The following is a 15684-nucleotide window of genomic DNA, read 5'->3' as shown; positions in this document are numbered from 1 at the left end:
AAGGGGAAAAAGAAGAAAAGGAACATGCATTGTTTTCCAATCCTTACACAGGCCTTCAAAGTGAGCACCATTTCCCCCTATCATTTCACACTTGAGGAAACTGTGGTTCAGAGAGATTAAGCCACTTGCCCAGGGTCTCACAGCCATTACACAAGGGGCCAGCATCTGGACCCAAGGCCCAGTCTCTATGGTCCAGATTCTGTGTACTCCACCACACTGTCCCTAAAGAGAACGCTCTCAAAATACGTTTGGTCTTTGGATTGTCCCCATACGTGTAACAGTAGTATTTGAAAAAGGAGAAGGCAATGGCACCCCCTCCAGTACTCTTGCCTGGAAAATCCCATGGACGGAGAAGCTTGGTAGGTTGCAGTCCATGTGGTCACTAAGTCCGACTAGGAGTCGGACACGACTGAGCGACTTCACTTTCACTTTTCACTTTCATGCACTGGAGAAGGAAATGGCAACCCACTCGTGTTCTTGCCTGGAGAATCCCAGGGACAGGGGAGCCTGGTGGGCTGCTGTCTATGCGGTCGCAGAGAGTCAGACATGACTGAAGTGACTCAGCAGCAGCGGCAGCAGCATTTGAAAAAAAGGAATACAGTTCTCTGGAGAAGGAACAGACTGTGCTCCTTTCATGAGAATGAGTCTTCTACCACTTGGCTACTTCTCTGCCTCTTTCTTGTCTGCAAATAGGTTCAACAGGAACGTGGCTTTCTTTGGCTCAGATGCCCGGGTAGGGTAATGAGGCTGGCACTCTGGTAGCTGGTGGCACTCAGCCATCAGTCTCACTACCTACTTCATGGTGGTTTCTGCCTTCTGTGGCCGACACTTTTGAAATGAGTCATCTTTACATGCTTGCCAATCCTTGGCCTCTCCTCTCCAGCCAGCTTTACCCACGCTGCCACCGGGCAGCTCTGCAACCTTCTGAGATGTTAAAATGGGGAAGTAGATGCTAAATCTAGAATGAGGAAGGGGAGCACAGTTTGCTCTGGTTTCAAATCCATAGCCATGGAATATATCTAGTCTCCATGCTTTCATCCCCAAACCCTGAGGGCTGGCACAGATATAGGGTTAGAGTAGAAAAGTTGTGAAATGAATTTTTAACACTATTCTGTACCTCATTAAAAAAAAATGCCTATTTTTTATGTCTTTGGGGATCCATGTAAAGGACTTCAGAAAACATTCTAAAACCAAGGACAGAAAAGAAAGCATCCACTTACATAAAATAGCAAAAGAACAACAGCCAGAAAGTCTCATTTCTCCTAGATTTAAGCTTCTTTTGAGGATAAAATCTGATATGAATTTCTTCAGATATAGTGTATAAACTCTTTACTTTTAAATCATAGATATAACTCTTTATCTTTAAATCTGGGGGAAATGTCCTAGAATTCACCTCATGGCCATGCCCATACCTGATGGAGAAACAGAGGCACGGAGAGAGATGACGAAAGAAAGGTGGAGGGCAGGCATATGGCTGTACCTGTGTGTGTGCTGGGGAGGGGATTTGTGGGGGTTCACTCACAAGCAAGCATATTTGGAAATAAGTTGTGTATTTTATGAAATAATAAAGAAAGCTAAAGCAGATATAGTTCTGGTCTCCAAGTTCTGGTTATGTGTGCATAAGATCTTAAACTAGGTTGTTTCCTGATTTTTATTTCTGTGGCCCATGCAAGTTTCCCCATGAAGAAGCATGTGATACTGAATTTATGACACCAACATCCTCTAAGGTGCACAAGTCCTAAGAAAGGCAAAGGGCACGTGTGATCTATGAATTTTAATTGACACTTTTCTTTCCACCTTAGAACAAATTAATGTTAGTTAATTCCTTTTGGAACTTTTCCCCTTAAAATTTGATTTCTCAGGAAAAACATTCACTAATTCAGTGTGCAGTCATTTAGGGCAGTATAATCTTAGGAAGCAACTTAGAATTTGCCTGTATTTTCCACTATTTTGAGTTGGGTGGTTTTGTGCCAGAACATTAGGTCATATGAAGCTTTTTATTTGAATCACGAGGGACAGTCCCCTAAGGATTTCATACACTAGAAAAGCCTACGCAACCAGCTTACACATACATGTTGCTGGATCTATTTATATTGGTGAAAATAACTTTGAAAAAGCTAGCAAGTTTATGAAATTCCATATGAGGCTCTCTCTCAAAAATCTGTTAGAAAGTATAAAATAAATATTATAAAATGGAGCGTAGTCACACATAAATCTACTCTGTTTTTATCACTACCATTTGCACACTTAGAGCAAACTGGAACCAAAATCATTTTCATAAATTTTTCAAAGAGTCACTTCTTATGAAATATTGCTTGAAAAGGTCTCCACACACCTTCCTACACTGTTGGTGGGGCCACTGTGAAAAACAGTATAGAGGCTTCTTTAAAAACTGATAACAGAACCACCATATGATCCAGCAATCCCACTCCTAGGCATATATTTGGAGAAAACTCCAATTTGAAAAGATACATATACCCTATATTCACTGCAGCACTATTTACAATAGCTAAGATATTCATGCTCCTTGGAAGAAAATCTACGACCAACCTAGACAGCATACTGAAAAGCAAAGACATTACTTTGCCAAAAAGGTCCGTCTAGTCAAAGCTATGGTTTTTCCAGTGGTCATATATGGATGTGAGAATTGGACTATAAAGAAAGCTGAGTGCCGAAGAATTGATGCTTTTGAATCGTGGTGTTGGAGAAGACTCTTGAGAGTCTCTTGGACTGAAAGGAGATCCAACCAGTCCATCCTAAAGGAAACTAGTCTTGACTATTCATTGGAAGGATTGGCCACCTGATGAGCAGAAGTGACTCCCTTGAAAAGACCCTGATGCTGGGAAAGATTGAAGGTGGGAGGAGAAGGGGACAACAGAGGATGAGACGGTTGGATGATATCACCGACTCAATAGACATGAGTTTGAGTAAACTCCAGATGTTGGTTATGGATAGGGAGGCCTGGCGTGCTGCAGTCCATGGGGTCACAAAGAGTCGGACATGACTGAGCGACTGAACCAAACTGAACTGACATTCTTTGCAGCCAAAGATGGAGAAGCTCTATACTGTCAGCAAAAGCAAGTCCGAGAGCTGACTGTGGCTCGGATCATGAACTCCTTATTGCCAAATTCAGACTGAAATTGAATAAAGTAGGGAAAACCACTAGACCATTCAGGTATGACCTAAATCAAATCCCTTACGATTATACAGCGGAAGTGACAAATAGATTTGAAGGGATTAGATCTGATAGACAGAGTGCCTGAAGAACTATGGATGGAGGTTTGTGACATTGTACAGAAGGCAGTGATCAAGACCATCCCCAAGAAAAAGAAAGGCAAAATGGTTGTCTGAGGAGCCCTTACAAATAGCTATGAAAAGAAGAGAAGCAAAAGGCAAAGGAGAAAAGGGTGTATGGTAGGTGTATATTTAACTGGGATTTTAGGATGAGTAAGAGAAGAAAACGCCATGATAGAAAACAATCTTACTAAAGTGAGTATAACAGCTTCCAGTATTCTTGCCTGGAGGATCCTGTGGACAGAGGAGCCTGGTGGGCTGCTGTCCATGGGGTTGCACAGAGTTGGACACGACTGAAGTGATTTAGCATGCATACATGCACTGGAGAAGGAAATGGCAACCCAATCCAGTATTCTTGCCTGGAGAATCCCAGGGACGGAGGAGCCTGTGGGCTGCCGTCTATGGGGTCGCAGAGTCGGACACGACTGAAGCGACTTAGTAGCAGCTGCAGCAATAGCTTCCAGTTTAAAAACAATAACTAGAATAAGATTAGAGGAATTCAAGTTTTAGTTTAATCAATAATATACAGCATTGGCAAGGATATGGGGGGAAAGGGCAGTTTCATGCCCAGTTGGTATTGGAGTAAATTAACACAACTTTTCTGGAGAAGAATTTGGAAGTACTTACTAGACTATATGGTTCCATTTCTACCTTCAGAAATATCCACACATGTGTAGAGGCAAATGTGAATGGATTTTCATTATGGTATCATTTATATCATGAAAAATGGAGACAACTGCAGTGTCTAACAACAGAAAGAAGTCAATAATTTATAATACATTCCTTCGCACCTGGAATGCCAGGCAGCATTTTAAAAGAAAGGGATAGATAGGTCTTTGATATGGGAAGATGCCAAACACATTATTGAAAACAATTATGCATGTATGTAAAATATGTATGTGTGTATATATTTGGCATATATAAATATTTATATAAACTATAAGTATTCATATGTGTGTGTGAGGGGATCAAAAGAGGATCTGGAAGGCTACTCAATGATCTCTATGCAGTTTAGAATTGGTAGAAAGAAAACAAAAAACTCTCCAAAACATAGAGAACAGACTGGCGGAGGGTTAGGGGCAAAAGGAGGATGAAATGAGTAAAGGTGATCTACCATATGGTGACAGATAGAAATCAATTATTTTGGTAGTGAGCATACTGTAGCATACATAGAAAGAGAAATATAACATTGTATATGTAAAACATACAATGCTATAGACTAATGTTACTTCAATACAAAATAAATCTGAGAAGAAGTTTTAAAAAAAAGAGCGAGTTGAAGAGGACAGGGAGCAAGCGATTAGTGAGGCAAGAGACTAGTGTTTTACTTTGTACACTCCTTATTGCTTGATTTCTTTCTACTTAGTATACTCCTTATTGCTTGGTTTCTTTCAAAACAGGCACACACTATTTGACACATAAAATAACAAATTAAAATGAAAGCTCATTAATCACCAATTAACAACTGGTCAGGAATTATGTGACTTCCTCCAACTTCCCAGCCTATGAAGACACAGAAAAATGGAAACTCACCAAAACAGAAAACGTAATGCCTAAGTGTAGACAGAATTTCTGTGGATCCAATGAAGCTAGAAGGAGAAGGATGTACCATACTTTGTCTCCCCAAAGGGGAACATAGAGGATAGCATTTGTACTTTCCTTCTTGCCAGTCCCTGATTAGTCAATGTCTATAATAATAGTCAGAAATCTAAATTCTCCTTCTTCATTGTAGTGGTTTATCTACGAAGCCACTCACAGGTTCCACCTGGTTTTACTGACATGAACCATCACCAGAACCACCACCTTCCTTGCCTTTCTCTTTCTACCATCAATCGGCAACCATATAGAAACAACTCACAGAAAACAACCAGCCTAAAACATATGTAGAGTTAGGAGATGAAGGGCATCTGGCAATAACGTACTGGATGCTCCTTGCAAATAAAGTATTATGGATACACATGAGGGGAGAATGATCCTGGGAGGAGTGTGTGCTAGAAATTATAGCCTTTATGTTAGAGTATCAGATTTAGCATACCAAAGGGTCAAATAGTAGAAAAGGATGCTTTCTCAGTAAAACACTAGTCAAAGCTTTCCAGAAACTGACAATGAGTTTCAAAGTTGCACACTTCTACCTATCCATTAGCTAATTTCTGGGAAACAGACTGGTCCACTAGCCAAACGTGAAGATAACAGGGCCAGTGACAAGTCTGACATTCTATACGTTGCCAAACATAATGTTAAAACAGACATTGCTTTGTTTTGTGAAAATACAAAGACACAAAGCTTGAATAGAATAAATATATGAATAATTACTGTTCCTACAGAAGAGATAAAAACAAGTAGAGACACACAAGGGAACAGAAGCAATAATCAAAGGGGCTAATTGTCTAGACTGACATTTTAATCCAAAATTCTCAGTAAATAATATTAGGTTTGTGGATTAAATTTAAGCATGACAGCAAAAATATAAACCATTAGGAAACTTGCTAATATAGATTTCATTAATAAATAATTTTGAATGTTAAAAAAAGTATTCCTGGGTAAGGAATTTGTATTATGTGAAAGACAAAGAGTTAGTGTTTTAGCAAATGAAAGCAGTCCTAGAGATAAACATGACCAGACAAAACCATTAATAGAGATACCTGAATTTAATGAATAAGCAGAGCACCAGGGAAAACTTACAAATGGTCAGCAAATTTACAGAAAAAAGATACCAAATCTAACAACCAAAGGAATGCAAATAATAGACTACCTTTTCACAAAAATTAGAAATTTATGAAAAGAAAACATCCAATATTCTTGACGATTCATGCATATATTGTTAATAATCTCTCTGATATCTTATTCCCAAATCCTTAAATTTGTGCATATACTTAAACACAGAAACGCCTCTTATAGGAATTTGTTCCAAAGGAAAAAAATCACAACTAAACACAAGAATGTTGCTCTGCTGGGTATGACACTGAAAAACAGGGAATCATCTAAACACGAAAATTGGTTAAATAAATTTTTGTATCTATGTATATTATACAATTATTAAAAACTGTGTTGAAGAAAATATTTAATAGCAAAGAGCTAATTATCACTTACTGCAAAGACTGAAAAAACATGCTGCAAATAATAATCTGACTTAAGTTTTATATAAATATAAACAGAAATATGATTCAAAGGTAACACATCAAATGTTAATGATGGTTATCTGTCTATAGTGAACTTGAGTTTTTTTGTTTCCTTATGATCTCTAAAATTTTTACAATGAGTATTCTAAGAAGAGTCTTTTAAGTTTGTTCAAGATAGAGAAAAAAAATTCCAATGGGAATTGCCATGAAGAATGAAAAAGTGCACTGTCCCAAACAGAAAATAAAAACCAAATGTAGCAAAATGGACCTATTTATTGGCCTTCTCAGATTTTTTTAGAACCTTCATATCCAGAAAGTATCTCTAATTATAACATTTGAAAGCATGAGAACAACTTGTTCTGAAATCTTTTATTTATTATCACCAAAGTATAATCTTATCTGACTGCCCAGCAAGCTTGGTTTTCCATTCACTTCAGAATAGACAATAGATTAACATCTTTCTCTTAATTACTTCATACAAGCAAAGCTTTCTATTTGTCAGCTACTGAAAATAGTATGCATTACTGACATTACTCCAAAACACATCAGCACAAATTCAATGGCATTTCCAGGCGCTGGATAAAACCCAGTCTCCAAAGTCTTTCATCATTTATTCCACAGAAAAAAATTCTTACTGGAGTATAAGAGAGGTGAGGAAATAAGAATTCCAAATTTTTATGTGTTGTCACACATCAGGCTCTCTGATGTTTCTCTAGCCGGGTGAGTGGAGTGTGCCCCCTATTGCTGACTCTACCCAGCCAGCTCCCTAACATGTATACACAAACACATTGAGAATTCTAGCATGGGTAGATGTTTCTCATTAGAGGCAACTGTCAAGGTCACTGGCATGGAGACATAAAGCTCAGGACAATATCAAAGAACATCTGATGAACCCAAGAGAGAAGGACGTTTTTTACTAGAAAGTGAAAGTATTAGTCACTCAGTCATGTCTGACTCTCTGCAACCCCATAGACTATATAGCTCACCAGGCTCCTCTGTCCATCAGACTTTCTAGGCAAGACTACTGGAGAGGGTTGTCATTCCCTTCTCCAGGGGATCTTCTCAACCCAGGGATCAAACCCAGGTCTCCTGCATTGCAGGCAGCTTCTTTATTGACTGAGCCAACAGTGACTAGAAGGCAAGTAATTTATTTCTTGGTCACAAATTTAAATGTTACCTTTAAATTTGAGGTCAAATTTTGATTCATTAACCCCTACACCCCCCCCACCAGAAATTCATCAGAATAGAAACAAAAGATCTCTATTCTTTGTGTTTAAAATGTAACTTTCTCCTTCAATTCAGTTCAGTTCAGTTGCTCAGTAGTGTCCAACTCTGCAACCCCACGAACTCCAGCACGCCAGGCCTCCCTGTCCATCACCAACTCCGAGAGTCCACCCAAACCCATGTCTATCAAGTCGATGATGCCATCCAACCATCTCATCCTCTGTCATCCCCTTCTCCTCCTGCCCTCAATCTTTCCCAGCATCAGGGTTTTTTCCAATGGGTCAGCTCTTACTTAGCATCAGGTGGCCAAAGTACTGGAGTTTCAACCTCAACATCAATCCTTCCAATGAACACCCAGGACTGATCTCCTTTAGGATGGACTGGTTGGATTTTCTTGCAGTCCAAGGGACTCTCAAGAGTCTTCTCCAACATCACAGTTCAAAAGCACCAATTCTTCGGTGCTCAGCTTTCTTTATAGTCCAACTCTCACATCCATACATGACTACTGGAAAAACCATAGCTTTGACTAGACGGATCTTTGCTGGCAAAGTAATGTCTCTGCTTTTGAATATGCTGTCTAAGTTGGTCATAACTTTCCTTCCAAGAAGTAAGCGTCTTTTAATTTCATTGCTGCAATCACCATCTGCAGTGATTTTGGAGCCCAGAAAAATAGTCAGCCACTGTTTCCACTGTTTCCCCATCTATCTGCCATGAAGTGATGGGACCAGATGCCATGATCTTCATTTTCTGAATGTTGAGCTTTAAGCCAACTTTTTCGCTCTCCTCTTTCACTTTCATCCAGAGGCTTTTTAGTTCCTCTTCACTTTCTGCCATAAGGGTGGTGTCATCTGCATACCTGAGGTTATTGATATTTCTTCCGGCAGTCTTGATTCCAGCTTGTGTTTCTTCCAGCCCAGCGTTTCTCATGATGTACTCTGCATAGAAGTTAAAGAAGCAGGGTGACAATATACAGCCTTGACGTACTCCTTTTCCTATTAGGAACCAGTCTGTTGTTCCATGTCCAGTTCTAATTGTTGCTTCCTGACCTGCATACAGGTTTCTCAAGAGGTTTCTCAAGAGGTTTCTCAAGGTATTCCCATCTCTTTCAGAATTTTCCACAGTTTATTGTGATCCACACAGTCAAAGGCTTTGACTTAGTCAATAAAGCAGAAATAGATGTTTTTCTGGAGCTCTCTTGCTTTTGCCATGATCCAGCGGATGTTGGCCATTTGATCTCTGGTTCCTCTGCCTTTTCTAAAACCAGCTTGAACATCAGGAAGTTCACGGTTTACGTATTGCTGAAGCCTGGCTTGGAGAATTTTGAGCATTACTTTACTAGCGTGTGAGATGAGTGCAATTGTGCAGTAGTTTGAGCATTGTTTGGCATCGCCTTTCTTTGGGATTGGAATGAAAATCGACCTTTTCCAGTCCTGTGGCCACTGCTAAGTTTTCCAAATTCGCTGGCATATTGAGTGCAACACTTTCACAGAGTCATCTTTCAGGATTTGAAATAACTCAACTGGAATTCCATCACCTCCACTAGCTTTGTTTGTAGTTATGCTTCCTAAGGCCCACTTGACTTCACATTCCAGGATGTCTGCCTCTAGGTAACTGATCACACCATCGTGATTATCTGGATCGTGAAGATCTTTTTTATACAGTTCTTCTGTGTATACCTGCCACCTCTTCTGAGTGTCTTTTGCTTCTGTTAGGTCCCTACCGTTTCTGTCCTTTATCAATAGGTGAGTGGATAAATAAAACTATGAGTAAATCCATGCAGTGGAATATTATCCAGCAAAAAACAAAATGAGATATCAAGTCACAAAAAGACATAGAGGGACACGGAAGAAACATAAGTGGTTGCCAGGAAGGGATGACCAGACGGCACACAGGGAATTTTTACGACAGTGAAACAATTCAGGATGATACTCCAGTGGCAGATAAATGTCATTATACATTTGTCAAACCACAGAACATACAACATAAAAAAGAAGCCTTATAGTAGACTATGGAATTTAGTTAATAATAATGTACCAACACTGGCTCATCAATTGTATCAAATGTTCCATACTTAGGTAAAATTCTATCAAGGAAGAATAAATTAATCAGAGAAAGTTGCACAAGAAAAATTTGACTTGACCTTTTATCCACAGGTAGGATTTGGAAGATAGATGAAAGAAGAGATGGCATGCTCAGAGGGGAGACAGCAAGAGCAAAGGTGTGGGGGAAGGACTGAGTTGGTCACATGGGGCAACAGTGAGAAAGAGGCCAGCCCAGAGAAAGGATGGGGCTCCAGGAGTTAAGCGATACAGTTTCAGTAGATAGAGTAGAGCCAGATTGTTAAAATCCTTGAAAGGCAAGCAGGTGGTGTTTATATTTGATACAGCAGAAAATAGGACACTTTAGAAGGTGTTTGAGCAGAAAAGTGATACAAAATATAGTCAAACCCTCACTATTAATGGATTTTGTATTTACAAATTTACCTTTATGGTAAAATTTATTTATAATCTTCAAAATCAATAGTCATGGCCATTTAAGGACAAAAAAATATATATCCCAATATGTTAAAAATAGAGGGAAATGTGTAAGACATAGTATTTGAGAATTATCAGTATTTCTTTCTAATCAATTTTCTTATGAGCCTCAACTGTTTTTTAAAAGTTTATTAATTTTTTTAAAGTTATCAAAAAAAGCTAACAATATAAAGTAAATATACAAGTGAAGAGGGAAAAAAATGAACTTACTTCCGATTCACAATTAGCCACTCCCGAATATAGGTCTGAACACAGTCCCTGACGTGTGGGTCAAGTTCAACCCTAGTGAGACAGAAAAAAACATAAAACAAGTTATCACCAGGTAAAAACAATGAAGCAATCCTTTATCATAACCAAGGAGAGCAGCATGATTTCAAAGCCGTATCAACTGAGAATGGGAAGGGTGTTGTTTTCCAATTGTTTCAAGTATCTGAAATATTCCTAAGGCAGTAACATTTTTACTTTGATGAGACAAACATGTTGGCATTTTATGCTTTATGCATTTTCTTTATTACAGAGAACCGTGTTAGACTATACCTATCCCTGAAGGCATTCTGACACAAGACAGGTAGAGCCAGCTGTAATCACACAGAAAGCAGAAGAATAAGTACAGACAGACACCAACCTGTCCCAAGGGTGATCTGCGCATATTTTTGCTCATGTGTAACCGTTAGGACTTGCATGTTTTCTTTTTGGAAGTCCATGAGAGAGGAGTTGTCTTGTGCTTTCGGGAGCTGACAGGCCCTGGCTTTGGTTGGTGATTACTAAGTCGGGTGGCTTTTGTCTACTGGTATAGAGTGAGTCGTGAGAGAGACTCTTGGAATACTTCAGAGTCTGGAAATTAGAAATCATTAATTCCCCACAATAGCAAAGGTGGGGTTTTTTTGTTTGTTTTTTGTTTTGTGTCGTTTTGCTGTTCTTCCAAATGTGTTGGTATTATAGATAAACAGGTCTAAATGCTCTAAGTTATCATTTTCTGGTTTGTAAAAAGATGGACAGTACCTGCCTTGTGGACTGCCTGCTAGTTTTAGACGGAATATTGTAAACGTCAGATGTGTGGTCTCTGGGCCCTAACCACCCAAACCCCAGCCCCATTCCTTATTCCTTATGTGACCTTGGGCCAATCACTGAACCCTTCTCAGTTTCCTCATCGTACGTGGTGACGGTAGTCAGGTAGTGCTCCTTGGGAGAGCTGTGACAAAGATGAAGTCAGTCTGTGAGGTTCTGGCACAGAACCAGACGAGTGTGCCAGATGAGTGTCTGGCACATAGTGAGACCTCCTGTGACAGGTCACATTTGTGTGCCACTCCTGCACTAGACTCTAGGGCCATCCCTCTATGTGTATTGATTCAGTCAGTGTCAGTCAGCTCTAGAACAGGCACTAATATTATTCTCATTTTGCAGAGGCAGGAGATGAAAACATCTTGCTCAAAGTCACTCAGCAAGTGGAAGAGCAGGGACTTGACCCAGGATGTTCACTTGGGAGTGTAGGCTTACACCCACTACACTATCACACCTCAACACCGAGTTCCTACATAGGCAAGTGGGTTCAACAGGAGTCAGCTGCTGTTTGCTCTGATGATGATGACACTTTCCCGGGCTTTAATTATACACCAGACTTTTGGGCAACAATTGAAACAGCAGAGATTTTGAAAGCCATCAGACAGATAATGTGTTAGTTATCAGTTCTGGTGACAGGGCAATATTATGCTCAAAAACTGGTAGGAAAAAGTTCTCTCTTCTATCAAATTCCAAAAAAAGAATCCTCCTACATGTAAACTGACTGTATTTTAAACAGGCTTTCCCAAGATTCTGATCTCATTTGAAGACAGCCATATATTTTACACAAAGAAATAAAACTAAATGACTCTCTACCAAAGGTAACAATAATAGATGTTACCAATGTGAGAGTCACATCTGAACAAATGGACTGACAACAGGGAAGAACGTTTCCCAAGATCACCATGATTTTGTTTTCTGGGAAGTGAGTGTCTTCAAAATGTTAAGAGCTGAGAGTGTGGTCAGCTCTTCTATGTGAATAAGAACTATCTAAGCAAAGAACAAAGGGTCAAAATAATACCATGCCATTGTCATCCAACTTCCTAAATGGTGATGAAATAAAATCCAAACTAAAACTGAAATATCCCCGGGTAATGAGGGCAGCGGCTTGTTTCACGATACCTTTTCCAGGACTTTTTGGGAAAGAAGAGAAGGTTGAAAATGTCCAGAAGGATGTGAATCTTAATCTGCTTTAGAAAATGAATGCAAATAAAAGCTCACCTTAAACCTCCAAAGAGACACTGCTTTCTACACTATGGAAATAAAGATGTTACATCTAAAAATAACTCCATCATTTGATACCAATGCCCACACCTATAACTACATGGATTAATCCACTGAAGAAACTCAACCTTAAGTAGCTATTCACATATTCACACTACAGAGCTTTCCCCATTGTTTTTCCACTTGACAAAACTTGCTTCAAAAGCAGAGACTTGGCCTTATTCATCTTTCTATCCCTGTTCTCAGTACATAGGAGATGCTCAAGAAAAGTGGATTGAACTTACTTTTGTGACTTGATCCAGTCTCATATATGGGAAACAATTAAAATGCTTCTGAATGGAAGCAGTTCAATGATTATTATTTTCAGAAACTGAGATTTCCTGAGGTCTCATGACATCCATGGTCACTGAGCTGACACCTGGGCAGTCTGGGTCTAGAGCCTGCGCTCTTCACTTCTTCTTAAGCAGTCCATTTTCTACCACTGTAGTCCTTTAACTATCTTAAACCCCAAGTGGCTTTTCAAAGCCTTTGGTCAAACCAATTCAAAAACTATCTACCTAGAAGTGATAGTACCATAGAAGTTATCCTGCACATCTTGATAGATTTGAGTAGTGTCACTTGTAAGAAAGTCCAGAATTAGGGTATCTCCCCCTTACCACGAACAGTCACGACAGTCATAATCCCATCCACATTTTCAAAAAACAATTTACCCTTCCTCCGGCAAAGAGGGCTGCAAAGTTCGACATTCCTTCGGCGTGAACACCACATCCAAGTCGTCCTCGGAGAAGTCTCCCAGCTCCTGGGCAAGCTCCACATCCAGGCTGTTCAGGTGTGTCATCAGAAGTCCTTCAAAGTCCACTGGCTCCACTGGGTCATAGAACTGAGGCTAGGGGCAAGGAAAGGACAAGGACGTTCCCACACGGTCTGGGATAAAAGCACTAAGGTGACAGTAGATGCATGCCTTGCCCTCCCTCTCCTCCCAGCTAAGTGGGGCTGTGTTTAGAGAAGATGTCAAACATAGAAGCGGTGATACGGAAAGGAAAAGAAACGCAGCGTGGAGAGTCAAGTCAGAACACGGTGAGTAATTAAAATCACACCCCAAGGCAGAATTTTTCTCTGTTTAATTGCATCTTGATGAGGATTCCTAAGGAGATCCAAAATGAAATCACAAGGTTTTGCTGCATTTTTATAATTTCTCTTGCCAAAGCTCTCTGAGGCCATGTTTACCCAAATATAGTGAAGCAGCAAACTGCAGGCAATTTTCTAGAAATTCAGGTAAAGTCAACTCAGAGTATTCAGGTACAGTGTTTTATTTGGCCTGAGTCATCCTCTACACTGATTCTTGAAAGCACTTCATTCGTAATCACAGCCCACAGTGAACCAGCCTGGGTAGCTGGGACACTCCAAGGCAGTGATTTCCAAATACTGCTGGGCCGCCTGGTGCTGGCAGGGAAGGAACTGTCACTGACTGCACTTAAATGAGCAAACTAAGGACAATGGGCTAAGTACTCGTAAGGCTAAATGTACTTGCTTTAAAAGGATTGTTTTGGAGGGACTTTTTGGTGTTGATTTTTGTTTTGGTGTTTGTCTTTTTTTTTTTTGCTCTTCAATTATATCCTTCCACAGTGGGGTGGGGGGAAAAATGTTAAAAATAGATGGCAATTTAAAAATTAATTTTCCTCAGGTGATAAAAGAAAATGTATGAAAGTGTGAGTCTCTCAGTCACATCCAACATTTTTCGACCCCCTGGACTGTAACCCACCAGGCTCCTCTGCCCACAGGATTCTCCAGGCAGGAATACTGGAATACTCCAGACGTTCCCTTTTGCAAGGGATCTTCCCAACCCAGGGACTGAACCCGGGTCTCCCACACTGCAGGCTGATTTTTTACCCTCTGAGCCACCAGGTGGTAAAAGAAACAGTTGGCAATTCAACAAATATTTTTTCTACCTTGTGAAACTCACTTAGACTTAGGAAACCACTGCCTTAATGGAATAAAGATAATTTAGATCAAATTGACGTGTGTAGTAGTGGTAGAAGTAGTGGTAATAACAACAGCAGCAGCAGCAGCTCCATGCGTTCATTTATGGCAGACTATTTGGAGTCATCAGTCCAGCAAACACCCCAGATTCTTTTTTTTCTTTTTTTTCCCCAGATTCTTGACTTGTACTGTCTCGCTCTGAAACAAGGACAGATCCAAAGAAAGTGCTGACAAAACCGGTTTTTCATCATCCTGAAACCGTACACCAGACTAGATGTAAGGCTCCAGGTTGGAGAAGGGGAAGAAAGTGTCATGGAAGAGGCAAGAAGATTAGAGAATGTATGTGTGGCTTGCCCTGTCTCCTCTCACCTCTGTGTCCCTGGTAGTGGTGGAGACGCAAGTGACATAGGGAAGGGTGAGGACAAAGCTGACAAGGGAGCAAACACAGGCCTTCCTGGTCTGAGATTCTTGAAGGGCTGGCTCACATAATGCCCTATGGCAGCTGGATCAAAGAGGGCAGAAGGGAAGGGAACAGGAAATCCTTCACTAGGAGAGTGCAAAGACACTCCCCTGGTAGCCCAAGGCTCTATGAGGCATGACTGAGGACACAGAAGTCTCCCTGGGCTCTGACTGGGGACCTGGAGGTCACTAAGAAGAGGAGCACAGTTCTTAGAGTGGGTCTTTCCAAATGAAGCAGCTGGGGCCAGCAGCAGGCTCAGAGAGCCTGGGGTCAGCCTATGCAGAAGCAGGTGGGGACAGAGTTTGCAAAAAGACACTGTTGACATCTGCCAAGGGGAACAACAGGCATTATACATGCACAGAACCACAAAAAAAATCTACTGTAGACTGTCATGAGACCAACCCCCCAAAATAAAGCAGACTTTCCCACTCCCTACCACAACATGGCACAGAATTCAGGGAAAGGGACTGAAATGACTTCACCTTGAAATGAAGAGGCTGCGCCATTTGCATATTTCACCTTATTACTGTTAACTTTATACCCTTGAACTAGAAGTTGTTGAGCACTACATGCCAAGAAGTTGTCATTCTAGACATTATCTTATTTAATCCTCACCAGAACTCTGTAAGGTTTTATTTTACAGATGAGGACACTGAGGCTAGAAATTTAATAATTCACCCAGGTATGACTACATAGCTGGGAAGTAGTCCATGCAGAATTCAAATCTAGGGAGACTCCTAATTTTGCTTTATCTTGCAGGTTCTCCATGCAATCTAGATTTCCAGAAATA

The 15684-nt window shown here is 40.3% G+C and overlaps 1 protein-coding gene across 3 annotated transcripts in view; it reads right to left on the bottom strand.

Moving 5' to 3' along the window:
* The window catches only part of DOCK8 (dedicator of cytokinesis 8), a 239502-nt gene that overhangs the window by 149722 nt on the left and 74096 nt on the right, over positions 1–15684 (bottom strand). For all 3 annotated transcript variants that reach the window (XM_069576387.1, XM_069576389.1, XM_069576388.1), the window contains 2 exons: positions 13165–13340; positions 10382–10453 (listed from right to left, as the gene is read on the bottom strand). In XM_069576387.1, the coding sequence (XP_069432488.1) occupies positions 10382–10453; positions 13165–13340 (248 nt within the window). The remainder of the gene's footprint in view (positions 1–10381; positions 10454–13164; positions 13341–15684) is intronic.

Source organism: Ovis canadensis, chromosome 2 (assembly GCF_042477335.2).
Source record: "Ovis canadensis isolate MfBH-ARS-UI-01 breed Bighorn chromosome 2, ARS-UI_OviCan_v2, whole genome shotgun sequence".
Classification (NCBI taxonomy): Eukaryota; Metazoa; Chordata; class Mammalia; order Artiodactyla; family Bovidae; genus Ovis; species Ovis canadensis.
The sequence above is the reverse complement of the archived record's forward strand: the minus strand, read 5'-3'. Positions and strand labels throughout refer to the sequence as shown.